Source organism: Haemaphysalis longicornis, unplaced genomic scaffold (assembly GCF_048455015.1).
Source record: "Haemaphysalis longicornis isolate Haplotype H1 unplaced genomic scaffold, Haemaphysalis longicornis Haplotype H1 scaffold_3, whole genome shotgun sequence".
NCBI lineage: Eukaryota > Metazoa > Arthropoda > Arachnida > Ixodida > Ixodidae > Haemaphysalis > Haemaphysalis longicornis.
In genome coordinates this window covers 69,667,325-69,687,197 of record NW_027526335.1, presented here as the reverse complement: position 1 = coordinate 69,687,197, position 19,873 = coordinate 69,667,325, and the positions used below count along the sequence as shown (strand labels likewise).

At 51.8% G+C, this 19,873-nt stretch overlaps 2 protein-coding genes across 2 annotated transcripts in view; one reads left to right on the top strand and one right to left on the bottom strand.

The window, feature by feature from the left end:
• Nucleotides 1-3,716: 3,716 nt before the first annotated feature.
• The window catches only part of LOC144174595 (magnesium transporter NIPA4-like), a 20,691-nt gene continuing 4,534 nt past the window's right edge, over nucleotides 3,717-19,873 (bottom strand). Inside the window, exons 2-6 of the mRNA XM_077703367.1 lie at nucleotides 12,861-12,944; nucleotides 11,146-11,236; nucleotides 8,470-8,630; nucleotides 5,679-5,932; nucleotides 3,717-4,113 (exon numbers count right to left, since the gene is read on the bottom strand). Coding sequence (XP_077559493.1) covers nucleotides 3,781-4,113; nucleotides 5,679-5,932; nucleotides 8,470-8,630; nucleotides 11,146-11,236; nucleotides 12,861-12,867 — 846 coding nt within the window. The 5' untranslated portion in view covers nucleotides 12,868-12,944 and the 3' untranslated portion in view covers nucleotides 3,717-3,780. The remainder of the gene's footprint in view (nucleotides 4,114-5,678; nucleotides 5,933-8,469; nucleotides 8,631-11,145; nucleotides 11,237-12,860; nucleotides 12,945-19,873) is intronic.
• On the top strand, nucleotides 15,447-19,462 carry LOC144174597 (neprilysin-1-like). The gene is made up of 2 exons (XM_077703370.1): nucleotides 15,447-16,022; nucleotides 17,562-19,462. The coding sequence occupies exons 1-2, from the start codon at nucleotides 15,630-15,632 to the stop codon at nucleotides 19,407-19,409; spliced, it is 2,241 nt and encodes a 746-aa protein (XP_077559496.1). The 5' UTR covers nucleotides 15,447-15,629; the 3' UTR covers nucleotides 19,410-19,462.

Here is a 19,873-nt window from a genome sequence, read left to right as displayed (position 1 = left end):
ACTAAAGTTAGTTCTTTACAGCTCCCTTGCCCTACTCTATCTTTTATAAAGGCTTCCTACTCTAAAGGGGCGCGCACCTGCGTTCCTTGCCCCGTCCTTCCCACGTCTTATTTTTTCAGTTCTCCCTTTTCTGTTCCTTTTTTATGTCCCTTATGTGCGCGTTAGTCGCATGTTAAACGTGTGGGCTTCAACAATACACGCAATGTCCCGCGAATCGGCATCGCTGGGGTTCGGCAGCCTCTCCGGAGCTGAGCGGACGTGTTCTTTCGGGCTCCTCCGCTTGGGTGGGTGACTTCGGATCGGCGGCCCGTTGTCCACGCGGGCCGTCGCGATGGGTTTGGATATGCTTCGGCTTTCGCTTTGCTGGTGTATTCCGTCGAGTGCAAGCTTCCTCTCCCCAGTACCCGTCTGTCGGCCACAGTCCCGTCCAGAGAACTCCGATGTGGTTGGAAACGCCGCAGACGTCGCTCGCCCGACGCAGCAAGCTCGCCTCTACGCTCCACCGTTCCCGTCGAGTCCCCTCGCCTACCGGACGCAGCGTGACCCCAGCCAGCAGTGTTGTGTGCGACAGCATCGGCCACAGTGGAACTACTACTCTCCTCTATACTCTTTATCTCACCTTTCTAATCTTTACTTTTTTCTATCCTATCCTATTCTCCCCATATATTCCCGCCCTCGAACTTCGATGAATGCAGGTGAACACCCCCTGAGGAGTTAAAAAATATCCGAAGTCCATTTCTTTTCCTTGTTCCTATTAAAAACGAACCACTACTAACCGGCATCGCGTATTTCGTACGGTGCTGGATACCCTGCAGGTGGCTCCGCGTTTCCAATTAAGGCTGGCCATCTTGTCCAAGATGGCCAGCCACCGGCTGTCCCATAGGCGTTTTTATTCGTTTTCCTAAATAAGCAGGTCAGTGCCGTCGCCGTCGTTAATGGTAAATAGAACAGACCGAAAAATGCGGCATTAGTGTTGAGTTTGAGCACGAACGGTCGAGTGGTTTGCTCAAGAAAAATTTCAAAAGACGCCCATTTATTGCAACACCCTTATTACAGATGCATCACCGTTATACATACATACATACATACATACATACATACATACATACATACATACATACATACATACATACATACATACATACATACATACATACATACATACATACATACATACATACATACATACATATAGCGAATAAGAATAGGAAATGAGGGGCTCGTTGAAAAAAATTCCCCGCATTTCCCCGAGGGGAAGAATGTGAAAGTGCGAATGCAGGAGTTGAATTTGCGCGGTTCGGTAATGTTCGCGAAAGAGAGATCACACACACACACACACACACAACTACAAAGAAAGAAAGATGCATTTATTCACAGACACCTATTTGTGTTGTCGTTGTACTTGATTACTAGAGCGGATCTCAGCTTTGAAATTTCGTGTCAGTACTCCTTTAAGCGGGTGCATTAGCCCTTCTCACGCCCGATTCCTGGCCAATCCCCCACGTGGGTATGTGCCATACACAGACACCTATTTGTGTTGTCGTTGTACTTGATTGCTAGAGCGGATCTCAGCTTTGAAATTTCGTGTCAGTACTCCTTTAAGCGGGTGCATTAGCCCTTCTCACGCCCGATTCCTGGCCAATCCCCCACGTGGGTATGTGCCATGTCAGCGGCCAGGCAGTGCGCGCCCATCTCCCCCCGTTGCCAAGGAAGACGAGGAGATTCCTGGCCAATCTCCCACGTGGGTATGTGGCATCTCCCCCCGTTGCCAAGGAAGACGAGGAGCGCGCGCACCCGCAGCTGTTGCTATGTGGACGGACGGCGGTCAACGGAATTCAGGGTCGCTTATGAAGTGCATTCGCACTTAATAACACAGAAGAGTTGGCAGTCAAGAAAACCTCGGAAAGCAATGGGGAGGATGTGGTAGGTCATTGAAATAGATAAAGAATTTGGAAAGAAAGAAAGTGGAGGTCGTGGGTTCGGATCCCACCTGGCGGGCATTTTTTCTCCACTTTCTTTCTTTCTTTCCAAATTCTTTATCTATTTCAATGACCTACCACATCCTCCCCATTGCTTTCCGAGGTTTTCTTGACTGCCAACTCTTATTTCTGTGTTATTTTCAACGAGCCCCTCATTTCCTATTCTTATTCGCTACATGTATAGCGAGGGCCTCTGTTCTGGCAGTCTTGGTGCCATAGGAAGCTTAAGAGGGTCCAACGCTGGTCGACCACTCTCGACATGTCGTAGACACTCGAGTCACGGCCCTTGGGTTAAAAAGAAGGTCCCCATCACCCCGAGTAGTCCGAGTGGCACTGGCTACCACCCCCAAGCACAGGAAACAAAAATACCTAAACATAAATACCCCAGAAAGTTGAGGGGAAAATCGCCCCGCCGGTAGCGTAGTGGTTGTCGCACCAGACCGGTATTCTGGAGGTCGTGGGCTCGGATCCCACCTGGTGGGCATTTTTTCTCCACTTTCTTTCTTTCTTTCCAAATTCTTTATCTATTTCAATGACCTACCACATCCTCCCTATTGCTTTCCGAGGTTTTCTTGACTGCCAACTCTTATTTCTGTTACATACATACATACATACATACATACATACATACATACATACATACATACATACATACATACATACATACATACATACATGCATGCATACATACATTCATGCATGCATACATACATTACATGCTACATACCTAGAATTCACTGACCGTTTACTATTTGGCTACGTGAAAGGGCACAGTCGTCCTCACGGCAATAAAAGGCAGTGCATTTCATAATAGCACCAGCCTTGGACAATTTGTGTTGCCATTTGATTCAGAGGTGGAAGATTACATAATGTAAATTTCTCAGAAGGTCGTCGAACGTATGCAGTGCACCGAACGAAGTTCAGACAAGCAACTCCCAAAGTTCAGCTTCCAGCTTTAACAGCTTCGAACACAGGGCCGTGACGAAAGGGCGAGGGTGTGAAGCATTAAATCTTGCTTTGCCAACGTTGCATTCTAACAACGTTGCGATACGGGTACTGGCACGGTTGGCGCTATACATTTTACATATTCTGTTCGAAATATATTTCCCCCAGCCTGTTCACCCCACCTGAGGAGCTCGAAGAGGGCGGTGCATTCGGCTGACCATATACGTCTACAGCCCCGCTCCCAGTTTTGTGGTTTAAAACTATTTGAGCGTCGTTGGGGCATTAAGTGACCATTCAGACTCGTTATTTAACATACAGAAGCTACACTCCGGCTACAGTAGCAGCACCCGTTTTTTGACATTGGTCGCAGCCGGGCAGTCTCGGGGAATGTTAATCACATGCTGACATTCGGTCTTCATCACCGCCAGGTTAAGTCCGTGTCAGGAAACTTTAAGAGTCAATAGGAAAATTTAGGCGGCCGATTCGGGCTACCTGAGGTGGTAGTGTCCGTCTAAATTCTGTACAAATAGGGTTTTAGTGTCCGCCTAAATTCTTTACAAATAGGGGTTTTGCATTTCGCCTTCACAAAACATATCAAACCTCGTCCGAGACCAAGAACCTCAGTCACGAGTCTCCGCCGCTGGTATCCAGAAGCGGGAGCGTGAGTATGACGAATAGGCACGTAAAGGGAAATGTTTGCTGGAGCCATCCACGTGTGCACATTCAATTGTAAAAAATGCGACGTATAAAGTTTTTCCTGCATTTGAACCCGCGGCCGCAGAGAGGCGCTCGAATTTGCGCCACCCCTCCTTGCCGAGCGGACGGCCGTTTGTGCCACGGCGGGGCCACGTCGTCGTCATCTGCTCTGGTGTCGCCTGCGACCCTTGACGATGCGCCGGGGCATCGCGACGGCCGTGGCGGAGGCCGTCTGCGCGGCCCTGCCGGAGGAGAGCAGCATGCGCAGCGCGACGCGCACCGCAGCGTCCGAGCGCTGATGGTCGTCCTGGAAGAGGAAGAAAGCGAGCAGGGCGAAGGCCACGTCCGCCACGCCCAGCAGGAGCAGGAACACGTGGTACGGCGTGGCTTCCTGCCACGAGCGCGACAGCAGCATCATGGTGGCCGTGAAGCTCAGGTGCAGGAAGCACGACGACAGCTGGGAGATGCGCACGGGGTCGAACTGCACCAGCCCCTGCACGAGGGCCGCAGTGGGAATCATTATGGCGGGAGGGAAAGAAAATCAAAGCAGTTCCACTGAACGTGAAAGCTGTCAAGTGCGGAGCAGTGATTCGCCGATTGAGCTGTGGCGCCCTCTCTCGACCAGTTTCAGTATCAGCCTGGCGTTGATACCGAAAGTAGTCAAGATAGGGCGCCACAGTCCCTGACAGGCTTATAAAGAGACACGGCATTGAGTTTTTATTAATTTGGGGTAATTAATGCGTGAATTCGTGATTTTTCCCCCTATTTTCTCTTATTATGTACTTATTTGCGGTCTAGCAATGGCAGCCTCCGTGACAGCGGCACCGACCAAATATCACCCCCAACACTTTGCATGTGACTAACTTGTGCGTGTGTGGCGCAATTTGAGAATCGAGTCAGGAGGAAGGTTGGGGGAACCGGTCGTGGCGGCCTGCCGAGCATCAATGCTGCCCGTTCCGTTAGACTTGTCTGAGTGTTCGGGTCTGAACGTTCGAGCGAGCAACAGTTCGCTCGTGTGGATGAAGAAAAGAAAGGATCTTTGGTAATTTCCTGCATGGCGTCGATGAGAGTGTCATTCAAGGCCACATGCCAAAATGTGCTGTATTCCTCGTTTCTTGTGGTAACCCGTTTGTCTCGATTATGTTTCTTTTCAATCGGACACCAAGATGATAAGTTGGTGAGATTCTGCAGTGAAGGTGTATATGATACACAAGTTCGTGCCAAAAGTTAAATCCAGGTGCGCGCCTCTCCCGGGAGTGAAAGACGTTCGGATTTAATGGCGATTCTTTAGACTGTGGGATTTGATTTTCGGCACCTTGCCGCGCGATCCCAAGGTACCTACAACGCGTAATGCAACGTGTAACGGCATGTTCTTTCGGCACGGCGTGGAGGTCAATGTAGAATGCCTGGATGATTCCTTCAGTGATAGCTTAAATTTCGATAAATTCCAGGATAGTTTGCAATGCATCTGCATATGGTTGTCACATGACACGTCTGTAAAGCTGGCACCTCGGTTTTCTCTCACTTCATACTACAGCGGTGAAGTGTGCAGGTATCCGAGTGAGAAGGATTGCGGCATTTGAGATCGAAGACTGCCAACCGGATAGAAGTGCAACAGATGTATCTTCACCGTCAGCGTCTCCCCGAAAACCATCTTCCTCGTTGGAATAAATGCTTCGCTCCTTAAGGATTGTCTTTATTGGGCTATAAACAACCGCGAACACGTGTCTCCCTGGGTCACTGACCAGTAAACCCGTGACCAACAAATTTTGTGTCCCACCGGTTACTCTATGGTGGCCATGGACCCCCGTGGGTGGTCACAAGTCACCCGGAAAAGAGAGATGAATGGTGTAGGGGACGCAGGGAAGGGGGAAAAGATGAAGGGTAGAGTAAGGGGGGCAGCAAAGACAGTGTAGTTTTTTGACGCCATTTGCAGCGAAGATACGCATAGCGCCGCTTGACGATCTTTCATCCATCTGATCTCTGTATACACATGCATGGGCTCTGCCACAGTGAGCGGTGGTTTGATGTCCTCAAAGGTCTCCGAGACGTGCGTACCTTGTTGAGGAAGATGACGTGCGCGAAGAAGGAGACGATGACCACGACAAACCAGGCCGTGGTACGCAGCGAGACGAGCCTGCCGAACTCGGAGACAGTCATGACGATGGCCTTGACGGCAATCGTGTACGGCACCGAGGCGCAGGCGCTGATGCAGATGTTCACCAGGATGCACTGGCCGCCGCGTGCTTGCGAAAGCACTCCGGCGCCCAGCACCAGAAGGACGATCATCAACAGGGCGTAGACCAGGAAGCCTGCGTCCGCCGACCGCTTGTGTCACTGACGGCCTCCCGCGCAAAGAGTGCGCCATATATGATTTCATAATGCCAGGAGAGAAGGAGTGGCTTTCATTAATTATACACATTCCTAGTATGTGTTGTTTGTAATAACCAACTGCTCCTGAAAAGCACACTTACGAATACAGACTACATTTCCATGTCGAAATCTTGCATCACGCCTAACACAAGGATGCAACATCTCTGGCTCCAGTTTCTATGGTGCATTGTTACCACTTGTGGGCCTGGGAATCCTAGACCGACTACGAGGCGTGGCTGAACTACGCGTACACCGGGAGCGGACGCTCATCACACACAGAACAACGGTCAAACACTCACAACACAGTGGCATCAACGCCAACGTCAGCTTCGTCCTTGGTGACCCCTTCCATACGAGGCTCCACAGACAACCGGGCAGCCATATGCATGGCATGGACGAATGGAAGAGAAGGCGCACTAAGCGTGTGTTGGACAAAGCCACGACAGTAATCCACCGCGCAGCCTGAGACCAAATGGGGGTGGGCTAAACAAGCCTTAAATGAGTTTACTGCTATTCCAGCGTGACACGCTGTCACCTTCACCATTTTGTCCCTTCCTGTTCACTATGGGGCAACTTGAGCAGGAAAGAGGGGGGGCTCATTTCCTTTTTGGAGGAATGGGTATAGTAAACTTCGGCTCGTTGTAGAGGGTGCACCGTGGAGGGGTGTGAGGTACCCGATGACGAGACGAGGGGGTAGATGATGAAGGAAAAGTCTTATTTACAGGGTTAAAAAGTATTTACAAAACACATTGAAGCACGATACAAGACAAAAGGATAACTAACTTGGTTGCGTTTAATATGCACCGCAGCGCACGAGGTTACCGCGGCACGATCGATGACGTGAGGCCGACAGGCCAAAAGGGTGCCGAACCGCCGCATGGTTGGCACGCTGTGGCACGGTTGGCACGGTTGGCCGACGGGATCCATCGGCGCTGCTATCATTACAGGTGTGAACTTAGAGCATGATGACGAGGTCTATATTGGTACGCTGCATACGAACCAGGGAAGCAGGTGCCCGGGCGGCCCTTGTACCACTTCAGGAGAGCCATCGTGATGCTGCTCTTCATTCCGCAGAATGTACTGTCACGGGGGAAGGTACCGCTCCTCAAGGAGGGCACCACTCTTTGCCACTGTCTTGATCAGCCACAGAACCGCTCTCTGTTCTCGCTAATCGCAAGATCGGTGAAGAGTTTAAGGACGAGTGGGAATCATCTTTCGATTGCAAACAAGAGGGCTATGTCGCCGACTACGATGCAATGCATCGTCACACACGTGCGGACAAACTGTTGCTTGTAGTCCAGTGAACATCATACCCAATCATAAAAGAAAAAAAATTGGTCGCCATCCCGCCCTGCTCCAGCAAGGCTGTTGTAAACCACTACAAATGGTAATGGAGGGCGGTATTAAATGCTTCTCGTCGTCTCGGCGGGCTTGTCGCTTTCGCTCGGCTAAGGTCACTAGAAAAAGGGTACAGAGTATCGGCACTCTTTTCTCCTACTGTTCTGTGCCGCCGCCATGATCATTGGTGAGTTTGCATTACGTGACATTTGTTTACACTGCTGCGGTTCGTGGGCGCCGCCATTTTGTTGTTTATGCGATTTAGTCGATGAACTCTCGTAGGCTTAGCTTGTCCTCCGAGCTCTGCGGCTGCGCGCGACTGACTAAGTTCTCTATTTGAATCAAAGATAACGCCTGTATCAGCATTTCAGCAGCAGAAATGCGTCCGAAGATGCCGCTTTGCTGCATCTTTGTAATGTTGTTAACAAACGCCCCAGTCGAAGTTAACGGCGAGGCCGTAGATGTGACAATCTCGCAACACTGATGGACGCCAAAATGGCCGCCGTTGCTCAATTGCAGGCTTTAGTGGCGGTACTCTATTACCGTATCTACGCTCGGCTTCTCTGGGGGCAAATGCTGGGTCCTGCCTAGCCTGACGCATGCGCTCGGCGTCTTGGGCAAGAACTGCTCTACGTAGTGACACTAGTCCTGCCTAGCATTCAAAGATAATCTGCGAACATAATCTTTACCAGGGACACAAGGTGTGGGGTCCTATTGTTCAGAGGCGCCTCATCCTCCACAATGCGGTTTCAATGTCTGTTATGTGGTTTCGTTAAACAAATTCTGAGCACTATACTGTATGCCTGATTAGCCTGACACATACGCTTGGCGTCTTAGGCTTTGGCACCTGGACATTTTGGCCCACGAAGATCGTTTTTGCCCACGGCGATGAAACCATTGGGGGTAAAGGTATATAGCTTTGCTGTAAAAAATAACGCCTGCGATGATGCGTACCGTTCTTTTGAGTCCTGTCGGGAATATGTTATAACGACGAGGGTGACAAACAGTCCGAAAGACCGAGTACCAGGAGAAACTTGGCGAGGAGTAAGACAAACTGCAGTAACGGATGATAGCAATGGCATTCCTCCGGGTATATTCTGCGACAGCGCGTTTCGTAACGGCGAGAAAGCGGGCGCACCAGTCTGCATGAGATACACCTCCAGCTCCATGGCAGTGAGGGGCTCCATTTCGGCTGGCACGCCCAGGACCATGAGCACGGTGCCCACAATGGTCAGCAGGCACGCGCTCACCACCAGCACCGACGTCGGCTCGCGCAGAAGCGTCGCCGTCAGCAGGGCCCTGCATGTGTGAGAGCGAGGGTCGACTATGTCCCCCGGCGACATGCCTGTCAACTATCAGATGGGCGGAGTCTCTGTAAAACACGCTCAGAACGTACAATTGAACATCTTCCAAAATCCCGTGCGGTTAATGCCTGTGCTACACGGTAACTTTCATTGACAATTGGACTCTCGCCCACAACTGCGCCCTATGCATTTACAATGGGACACTAGATAGACAATTCGTTCAATGACCTTCGGGAGGCCTTTGAAACAGCCGTGTAGCACGGGCATTATTCTCTTTCCTACACGGTACTCCAGGAGCATAGGTTTTACCATATAGTTGTGTGGAAGTGACCGGAACCCCGACCTTCCTACATTCCCTCCTGCGAGCGGTGGGAGAGGGTGTTGTACAGCCAACGCTTCGTCAACCAGACCATCTTGGTCGACCGAGCATCCGGCGCCGTGACCACCCATGTACTTCCGGACTGGGAAGCCACCCCACAAATGACTGAATGACTTTTCAATAGCTCAATGACTTCTGTTCTCCAAAGTTACTAGAATAAACTCTATTCTCTGTCTCTCTCTCTCTCTCTGCCTCTGTCTTCGCGTGTGCGTGCGTGAGTGCGTGTCGAACACTGTCAAGCTCGAAATTCAAAGGCATAACTATTTCGACAGGGATTTATCCAGAATTTCGATTTGGACGTGGGGGAGGGGGGGGGGCGAAATTCTCCTGAAAGGGTGTTGGGGGGGGGGGCCTGTATCAATCCCTGGGCGGGGTGCTCGTGGTTGAGGAAACTTTCTGGGGTTGTCGAAATCATTCGGGGTACCGGTAGGGGGAGTTTGGGGCTGTTGGGGGGGGGGGGGGGGGTATAAATCCCTGCGTCCGTATAACCGGACCACGTATTGCACCTCCAATTCTGATATCGCCTGTTCACGAGGATGCAGACATGGTTCCGTTAGCAAATTCCGCATAACGGTATGATGCGAACACTGGAGCCTCTCTGTTTCGCAGGCAATCGCAGCTGCCGACGCAGCGCCGTCACGAAAACGGTCTACCGGTAAGCGCGGATGCTACGAGTGCATGTGCTCGTTAGTAATACAACCGCAGATGCCGGAATAGGCACATTTCTCTCGTCAAAGCCCTGCAGCGCTGTTTCCAGGGCGCACCTGAAAATACCGTACGGAATGACAGCGGAAACATGCCTCTTTCGCAGAGCTGGTTTGCTGGCGTCGTAGATCCCGGCGGTATATTTATCAGGCGTTGGCTCGGGGACATCTGTGAAATACAGGCGAAAGTGACTGCGGAAAACATAGGCGGAAAATGACCCCCATTCCTTTGTTTTCGTGTTGGTTTAAAACGCGGTCGTTTCGAATATGGTATGGCAGTCTCATATGTTTCTCGAAATTTAATTCTGCAGCGTAATGAAGCCGTTTGTGACGAAATTACGAGTCTCCCGCGGCTACATTGCGGCACCGCCGAAGAAATTTAGCTCAAAGGGCATATGTATACCGTTCGGGAAACTATTGGAGTCAATTTTCTCATATACAACAGAGATTGACCTTGAGCAGGAACAGCGTAGGGATATTTCGCAGAACGCCCAAGAGTTTGTGGAGCTCTGCAAAAACTGCAGCAGAACGGACAGTTGGGCTAGTTGGCATGTGTTAATATTGGTGTTCAAAGCGTCCACAACTCAGGGACGAAGAAATAAAGATAGTTAACTATCTTTATTTCTTCGTTATTGCACCATGTCGTCTCTCTTTCTTCATCCCTGCTTTGCGAGTGATTTGAACACCAAGATCTGAAAAAGCTGTCGCGTTGAAAACAAAAGACTGTGCGCTGTCTAAATTGTATTGCGCTACAGTTAGCCATTGCACTTTCCTGAGCTTTCATTGAAACGCCAGTGTAAACCGAATATTTCTGTTTCATCTACGAATTTCTTGTGTGGGTATGCTAAAAATGCAGACCCGCGGCGGTGGCTCAGTGACTAAGGCGTTGCGCTGCTGAGCACGAGGACGCGGGCTCGATCCCCGGCCGCGGCGGCCGCTTTGCTGATGGAGGCGGAAAGCAAGAACGCCCGTGTGTAAGAGATTTTTAAAGATCCCCAGGTGGTCAAAATTAATCCGGAGCCCTCCACTACGGCGCGCCTCATCGCCTGCGTTGCGTCGGCGCGTTAAACCCTACAATCAATCAATCAATCAATCAATCAATCAATCAGTCAATCAATCAATCAATCAATCAATCAATCAATCAATCAATCAATCAATCAATCAATCAATCAATCAATGCTAAAAATACCGCAATACCAGTCGTACGCCAGTAAGTACCTTTTCCTTCCAAACTGACGCCTAAAATGAAGCAAGAGTTGTATCGGTATGTGGCAAACGCAGAAAGGCAAGTCTTGTGTGGCGACAGTCTTATATAGATGGCGGCTTGCGCCATTCAACGCTCCCCGAAAACGAAACAAGACTCGTCGCTGAAACGAACGTGTCACACCAAACCGTTTTAAATTTGCGCGGCTGCATGGTTAACTCACGTGACGAGCCCGTTCCCCATTCCGATGGCCACGACCGCCGTGGACGAGGTGAACTGCAGCGCGAGACCTTGCGCCACATCCCCGGAACTGCCTGCGAGGACCCGCCGCCGTTGAGGGCACGTATCATGTATATCTTTCAGCCGTATTTTGATGAAAAGCGTACTCCCCGAATGCGTTGAGGGGGATTTAAAGATAAAGTCAAGGTGTATTTGGTGCCCACAGGCCAATTTACTCTGGTCCGGTAGCCGAAGCAGGAGCCAACGAGCCCTTATGTCATCTCTGTCAACTGGTATGTATACAAGACACTCGGAATAAGTAAACAAAGAAGGCTTAGAAGCGTAGTTGTTTGTCCCTAATGAACAATTCCTAACGAATTCCTAGCGAGGAGGAATTTGAATAAAGGAAGAACTTGTGAAATTTTTATTGGAATTATTGTTTCTTTATGAAAACCAAAAGCTGATTTTCTATGCGTTTAATTACGTGCATTCTTCTGTTATTTTGTATGGTCCCAATGACGTGCCATTTCCCGCGGAGTCATGCCAGAACGGGGAAGGGACGTCACTTTGTCAGGCTTTTTTTTTTTTTGTAGCCTTTTTGACCGTTCCCCTCTACAACTGTATAGTCGTTCTTGTATATGTTGTGGCAATAAACTTTCAACTCAGAGAGCTGAACCCTTGAGAATTGAGTTGAATCAGAGAGTTCAACCCTTGCTTACCCTAATAGCTACCAATATCGGCCAAGTTTCGAACGCTTGGTGTAAGAGGGAACCACTACCCGCCGCGGTGGCTCAATGGCTATGCATGGCGTTGTGCTGCAGCCCAATTAAGGACGCAGGTTCGATTCCCGGCCCCGGCGGCCGCTTTTCTGATGGAGGCGAAAAGCGAAAACACCCATGTTAAAGATCCTCAGGTGGTCAAAATTAATCCGGAGCCCTCCTCTATGGCGCGCCTCATCGCCTGCAGCTTTGGCGCGTAAAACTTCATAATTAATCAAAAGGGATCCGCCAACGCCCACCGCCACTATTGCGTGTGTTCGCTAAACATAACCCTGAGGAACCTTTACATAGCACGTGATAAGACAGCAGGCTATGTAGCCTGAATCCAATCGTGCTATATGTCATTAGAGAGTTTTAGCTGACCGTTTCCGCCGGTCCGCTCCGGCATCGGCCGGCCTGCTCAGCGAAACCGGAGCCAATGCCGTTCGCGGACAGGCGCGCCACGCATGCGCACTGGCACTCCCGCTTCTTATCGGAGCGGTGCGTACCGTAAAATACGGTCAGCTAAAACTCGTTATTGAAGCCAGTAAAAACGTCAATAGAGAGTTTTAGCCAACCGTTTTCGATGGTCCGCTCCGGTATCGGCGGCACGGTCAGCACGACCGGAGCCAATGCCGTTCGCGGCCAAGTGCGCCACGCACGCTCAATGGCGCTCCCGCTTGCTATCGAAGCGGAGCGGACCGTGAGAAACGGTCAGCTAAAACTCGCTAATACAACGTAGATGCAGCCGTAAGATGGCGGAGATAAGGCTTTCATAAGCGATGCTATAGCCAAATACACTATTGTAAGCTTGCCTTGCCGATATCGCTATTGTTCAAGCCCTGATGCTGACTCTCATACGCCTGTATTCGGTCAGGAGTATTCCAAGATATACTACGCCATGTTTTGTATGCATACATGCTCTCGGTGTTACCAGATAGTACTCGCAGTGCAAACACACCAAGCATGGCCCCCAGCAACCAGAGCGGATCGAGCAGGAAGCGCAGTTTGAGTCCGCCATGGACGTTGACGTCGGGGTCTTCACCTGCACAGCAGAAGCGTACATATGGGGCTGTCCAAACACGACCGCTCAGGTAACAGACATGAGTGGCACATCTGCATCAACAGCTCGGGTCGAAACGCGCTCAGTAGATTGAGTGCGCGCAGCGGCGGCTCACCTTCGACCAGCCTGCGCAGGGCGAGCTTCTTGATGACGAAGCTGCAGGCGTTGAAGAAGACGTTGGCGAAGGCGAGCACCAGGCCGAGCAGCGTGCCCGACTGCTCCTGCACGTCTTCCGGAGCTCCGCTGGCCCAGCAGATGACCCTCTGAGCCGCCGCGTCTCCCCCACGCTGCATCGTCTGCTCTCGATGATGGGATGATGATGCTATCGATGAGTCTGACAAAGGGGGACTGGCCACGACTAAACTGGGCTCACTTAACTTTCGGCGTCAAAACATGACTCTTCATGTTTCGACGACGGCAATCGGGAGACCTGTTGTATTCGTCAAAACGTCGTATACAGTGTGCCTTCGTCTCTATGGCCTACATTTAGATTTTTCACTTGCGCCGACAAAGACGATTACGTCGTGATCCGGAAAGTTAGTAGTAGTAGTAGTAGTAGTAGTAGTAGTAGTAGTAGTAGTAGTAGTAGTAGAGTAGTAGAGCAGTAGTAGTAGTAGTTTCCAGAAAAGTATGATGCCGACTGTAAACAATGCCACCAGAAAGCCGATGTATTCCATTAGAGGTTTTTAGAGATTTTAGAGATTAGCGATTTTTCACCGTGTGTTGCGTGCGTACAGGGACCTGACTGGGCATGCGCACGCCCGCGCATTTGTTCCGATGCGGGGTCGTACTCTTCTCCGTGCCCCCGCGCGCATGCGCAATCGGTTACCGTTACACACGGAACACACGGTAGGCTAAAACCACGGCGAGGCGGGCTACCCCTCAGCGGAACGAATGCGCGGGGCACAGCAAGGGCCGGTCGCCCATCAGCGGAACTTCAAGGGACACTGAAGTGAATTTGTCAAGCTCCCGGTTTTTCTTGCACTGCGTAGACTGGCTCAAATTACCACACTTTTCATCGTTTATCCGGTTGATAAATAGGTAATTATATTATTATTATTATTATTATTATTATTATTATTATTATTATTATTATTATTATTATTATTATTATTATTTATTCGGAAGGGGAGACTCAAGGTCTAGTCAGGGATGGGGAAGGCGGTAAAGATTTATAAAGCGGGAAAGAAGAAAAACTACCATGCGCGGTCTGTGGCGGCCGCGCCAGGCTGTGACGACAGGAGGAGATGCACCTTGATTGGACGATGTCCAAGGTTAGCATTCAAACAAGTTTCGGTTTCGGTTCTGTTAAACAACATGCTTGACATCCGACGGCATCGTTTGATGGGCATTCTCGATATCTCAGTAATCGTCGCACCGCGCTTCTGCCATGTTGTCGGCTGTAAAATCCCTAAGATAAGTCTCCCAGACGGCTTGGAATCGTAGCAATCACTAGCCGAGGCCAAGGTACGCAGTGGACGAATGCCCTCCGCGTCACCATAAACGCTCAAATGCCATGCGCTTTTCCCGTATATTCGTAGCTTGCCTCACTCATGCCTGTATTGTAAAAAGCGTGTTCGCACCAGGCCAATGGTCTGCTGATTCTGGCCTGTGCCCACTGCCCGCAAGTAGTAGTTGCTTGTGGCAACGCCAACGAGAACTCACTAGCGCGTCAGTGTCAGTCTGCGCGCGTTCTGCGAACTCGCTCGTGGAGCAGTGAACGTTACGGCGCAAAAATGGTGAACTCAGTTTAGAAAACATCGGCCGCAAACAAAAAAATAAACTTACAAAAAAACTCGCGACTTTCAAAACAATAATCCTAGCGCTTCAGACCACTCGGCCACGAGCCTTTTTTTTTCTTCATTACATGGGAGAATACGCTCAGACGTTGCAGTACGAGGAATACATAGTCTAGCAAACAAAAGAATACACTGAAGTTATGAGAAGCACCTATACATCAAAATCCAGGCAAACACACACGTTCAAAAGAGGGAACCAGTCAGGTGGTCAATGGTCAAGCGAACTATACACACTGTGTACAAGTGCCACAGTTTCTCGGAAATATGACTTTGTTGATCTTGGTGGCTCAGCATGCCGCACATAATCGGCATCGCCACAGACTGTACAAACCAAGCAACACAAACATGTCAAAAGGCGGCTCACCGGGGTAGTCGAATGGCAAAAATCGGATAGAGAAAGGCGTAATATCCATGTCTTTTCTGAGCGTTCGCTGTAAAATGTCCCAGAAAAAGACAGCATCTCTGCAGTCTGCAAAGCAGTGATCAATTGTCTCTGGTCGAGTACAGAGCCGACAGTCTGTCGACCAACTGTGGGCTCCTTTTAGCAGGGGCTCAAAAGAATAGCGCGCGCAGTGACATCACGCATGTCACGTGGGTGCTCTGAGCAGCGAAGCGTTTGGAAACACGCAACCCGTTACTGTCACCATCATCGTCATCGCTAGCCTTCCCGGCTCGTCACATATCTTCCCTGTTCTGTGCCATCAGCATCGTCATCGATCGCCGAGCCCTCCGCAAGAAGGATGCCGACGCGGTAGGCCAGAGAAGGCGCGATTGGGACATTCCAGCAGGGGAGGCTGCAACCCCTCCTCCACTTGGTGACGCGAAATTGGGCACCTTTCCTTCCCCCTCCGAACTCCTCATCGGGACCATGCAGCCGCTCGGAGCGGGCGACTACGGCGACCGGCCGGAGCGGATCCACGAGCTGACGTGCAACGTGAACCGGCCGCGGGTGATCGTGGTGGCCGCGGTGATGGTGAGCTTCCTCATCTCGGCCTTCATCGCCATCGGGCCGCAGTCGACGCGCGTGGCGTACGTCAAGGCGCACCCGGCCTGCAAGTCGGCCGAGTGCACCGCGCTGGCGCAGGCCATCTCGTCGAGCGTGAACACGCGCATCGCGCCCTGCCAGAACTTCTACCGGTTCGTCTGCGACGGCTGGATCAAGACGCACCCGGCCCGCGAGAACGAGCTGCGCCGGCTCGTGATGCGCGAGCTGGCCGACGAGGTCGCCGCGGCGCAGAAGAAGGCCCTCATCTCCACACAGGCACGTGGCTCGCCCGCACCTTCTTTTGCTGCGTGATTATTACTCAAGCGAGAGCTTTCTCAGTGGGGCCGATGGCGTCCTGTCAAAAAACCAATGCGTTTCCCCATAGACAGGACCGAAAAGTTCCGATAAGACCTCTGGACACACGGCGCGCGCGTGAAACGGGGCTTCCATTGTGTGAAAAATGCTTACTTGAAAATCGCGAAAAAGGAACGCTTCCAGATAAGATAATATACGCATCTACAATGTCGAAACAGTGCAATAATATATCTGTACCTCATGAACCACGTGTCGGTACATATTTAGATCGTTTGTAGATGCGTTTGCTTAGTGCGCGAAAAATCAGCGCGTGGGTTCGTTCCTCATTTGCGATTTGGGTCTTTGAGAGTTTGTCGATCGATTGGATCGAAGCTCTTTCAGCGAAGGTTTCAGCAAAAAATTGTATGGTTTGCGTGTTTCGTTTTTGTTATGTTTTGTTCTCATTGAACTTTCTTCACGTTTTTGCCTTCATTTGCTCTGCGTCCCGGTTTACATATTTTTCGTCGAAGTCTGTATACACGCGTCGAGTGTTTAGTGCAGCACGAACAAGGCCAGAAGGACACAATGGAGCGCTCCGTGTGTCCTCCTTCTGTCCTCGTCTGTGCTTCACTCTTTTTATTGTTTGTTTTGTTTTTGTTTTTTCTAGATACGTGTCGAGGGAAAAGGGACGCTTAAACATGAGACGTATTCCTGAAAACACTGTTTGATTTGAAACTTTCTTTTATAGAAAACAGTGTTTTAAGCCACGCAGCGTCTCTTGACAGAATACAATGCGTATATCGACGGCTTCCCAACAAAAGTGTAATCATCGCGAACCACTGACAACCACGAAGAGGTCGGTACGCAAGGACAGGCGCAGTCATGTGGGTGCCGCCGGGTACCCACCGGTTTCTTTAATGGGTACAGGCGTCCCTGGTCGAGTGACCCTTGAAATGGGAATCCACGTCTGGAAAGCTGCCTTTACCCTATCGAGGGGCCCCTGACCCTTGTCCATCTGGCGTGGCCCCCGGCCATCATGCCGCGTTGCGCCGTTGCCGGGGTGAAACAGTCTGGCGTCATGTCCTGCCACAGGCGGTTGCGAGTTGAGCGTCCATCGTGGCTGTGGAAGGCACCATGTGAATTCGTGTTCCTTGGTGGCGCCGGGCACCTACCGGTAAAATAGGCACAAGCGACTCCCCGGCCTGGCGCTCGGCCCTTGTGTGGGACTACAACGCTTGGGAAGTTCACCCGGCAAGCACGGGAAATCGCCCCTATATATGGAAAGGGGCGGCTGCAAAAACGCAGAAACTTTTTTTTTTCGTTTTTTTTTCGTTACACCCAGTTCGTTACACCATGCACGCAGCTTTACTTCACGGGATGCACTGTGAAGCAGAAATGGTTCCGAGGGACGTTTTACTGGTGTCTTTTTCCGCCGAAAGTGAGCATATAACGCATGTTACTGGACAGGAGGTGCTAGGTTGCTAACGTACGCTATATTTTTGAAACCGTTTACACTTGCAGGTTCCTGCCAGAGGGCAAGACGCATTTCAGAGGCTCGCTTATGTATACCAAGCCTGTGTGCGTGTGGAGAAAAACGACCCGGACGGCCTTCGCGTTCTCAAGGAGTTCTTTGGTTTTATCGGCCTGGAATGGCCCCAGGTGACCAGGACTCGCTCCTTGGACGTTCTGATGACCACTGTCAAGCTTTCCCTTCAGTGGGACATTCCCACGCTCATCTACGTCACCGTCAAGCCGAGCCCTTACGACCGTGCGAGGCTTCTCATAGCCGTCGACCGCGGCACGGTGCTCGACAAGGGCCAGCAGATGCCCCGAAAGGCGGCCATTCGGAAGATATCCAGCCTTATCGGTGACCTGTTCGGCGACCTGGGACAGCCGGAGAAGATCGAGGCCGCGGTGCTCCTATGCGAGAAGTACATCCGCGACCAAGCTAACAGCGTGCGCAAGAGCGCACGCAAGCGTAACGTCGAGTTCAGGCGGGTGCTAAGCTTCAAGGAGCTCGAGGCCATGACGTTCGTAGACGAAGGCACTCTCTGGCTGGACGCGGTCAACGCGCAGCTCTCGGCAGGTCACCGTCTCCCGCCCACCGACTCGCTCATCCTCGAGCACCCGGACCACGTGGTCGCGACGGCTAGGCTGATGAGAAAGCCCGAGCTGGCGCAGAGTCTGCTTTACTACCTCGGCTGGCTCCTAATCCAGCATCTGGGTCCCAAGGCGGCGCTGTCGCTGCGCAAGGCGACGTTCCTGCTGGATCGCCAGGTGCAGAGCTCGCCGGACGGAGTGCCTCCCGCCGAGCTCAACCTCTGGCGAGTGTGCATGCGCGAGACCGAGGACCTGATGCCCACCGCGTACAGCGCGCTCTACGTGCAGCAGCACGGCGCGGCAGCAGACAAGCCAAAGTTCGACGTCAAGGCCATCGTCGACCACGTGCTGTGGGTGACCACGGAGACGGTCCGCCGCCTGCGCTGGATGGACGAGAAGACCAAGGCCAAGACCATGACGAAGCTGAAGAAGATGCGCGGCCTCATCGCCTTCCCCCAGTGGATGCGGAACGGCACGCTCGCGCGCGGCCTCGAGTCGGAGCTGCCGGACCTGAACGAGCACTACTTGGCCACCTGGCTGCGCATCAAGGAGTCCAAGAGTGCCAGGCTGCGAAGGGGCCTTCGGGAGCGGCACCAGGACGACCAGACGTACCACTACCGCGTGTCGCAAGTGGGCATCCGCTACTACCACGACGAGAACCGGCTGATCGTCCACCCGGCCGTGCTGTCCGTGCCGCTGTACGCGTACGGGGGCCCCGTGGCGCTCAACTACGGAGCACTGGGAACTCTGGTGGCCCGCCAGGTGCTGCAGGCGTTCGACAGGGAGGGCTGCAACTACGACGAGTCCGGGAACGAGGACCACTGGTGCTCCTCGGAGTTCCGCGAGCAGCTGGAGAAGGGCATGGCCTGCTACAGCGACCAGTGGGAGTCTACCAGCGCCCGCGTCCCGGGAATGTCTGCCCACAACGACACCTGGAGCCGCCTTCAGCTGGCTGCGGACACCGAAGGCCTGCGGGCGAGCCTGCGCGCCTACCGACTCCTCGTCAAGAACCTCGGCGGCGACCGGTACGACGAGGCCCTGGCCGGGCTCTCGTACACGCCGGAGCAGCTGTTCTTTCTGAACAGGGGCCTGCTCTTTTGCGCTAATCTCAACCTGCGCCAGCTGCGCGAGAGCGGACGCGAGGACATGTTGGCCGCGCACGAGTACCGCTGCAACGTGCCGCTGACGAACCTGCAAGACTTTTCCAAGGCGTTCAACTGCAAGCCGGGAGACCTGATGTACGCGAGGAACAAGTGTGCCATATGGTAGTCAAAAACAAGGCCAGCTGTTCCTGGTTTTGCAAATAAAGTGTTGTTGAGGGCTCTTCCGACGGGCGTTTATACAGTTAAACATGGATATAATGAAGTTGACAAAAAATCGCATTTTTTCGTCACATCCAGGTTTTCGTTGCATGAAGGTTTCGAGTTAAGCTCGCACGAATGAAGCAGAAACGAAACAAAGTTTCAGGCATCAGTGATGCTGAACTCACCTTTGTTCACGGATATTTCACACTGGAAAACTGCGTGATTTGCGCTTGCTGCTACTACACAGCCCCCGAATTGACCAACGTAACTAAGTATCACTTTTGTTTTTTGATACTTTCCGGTGCCTTAACGCGTTTCAAGAACCAAATTTATGCCGAAAGGGCGTCTTTTCGCGACCTTCATGCTCTTTTGTGCAGTCAAAATTGTTGAAGGGATGCCAGCTGGGACACTGTACCGGGCGGTGACGTT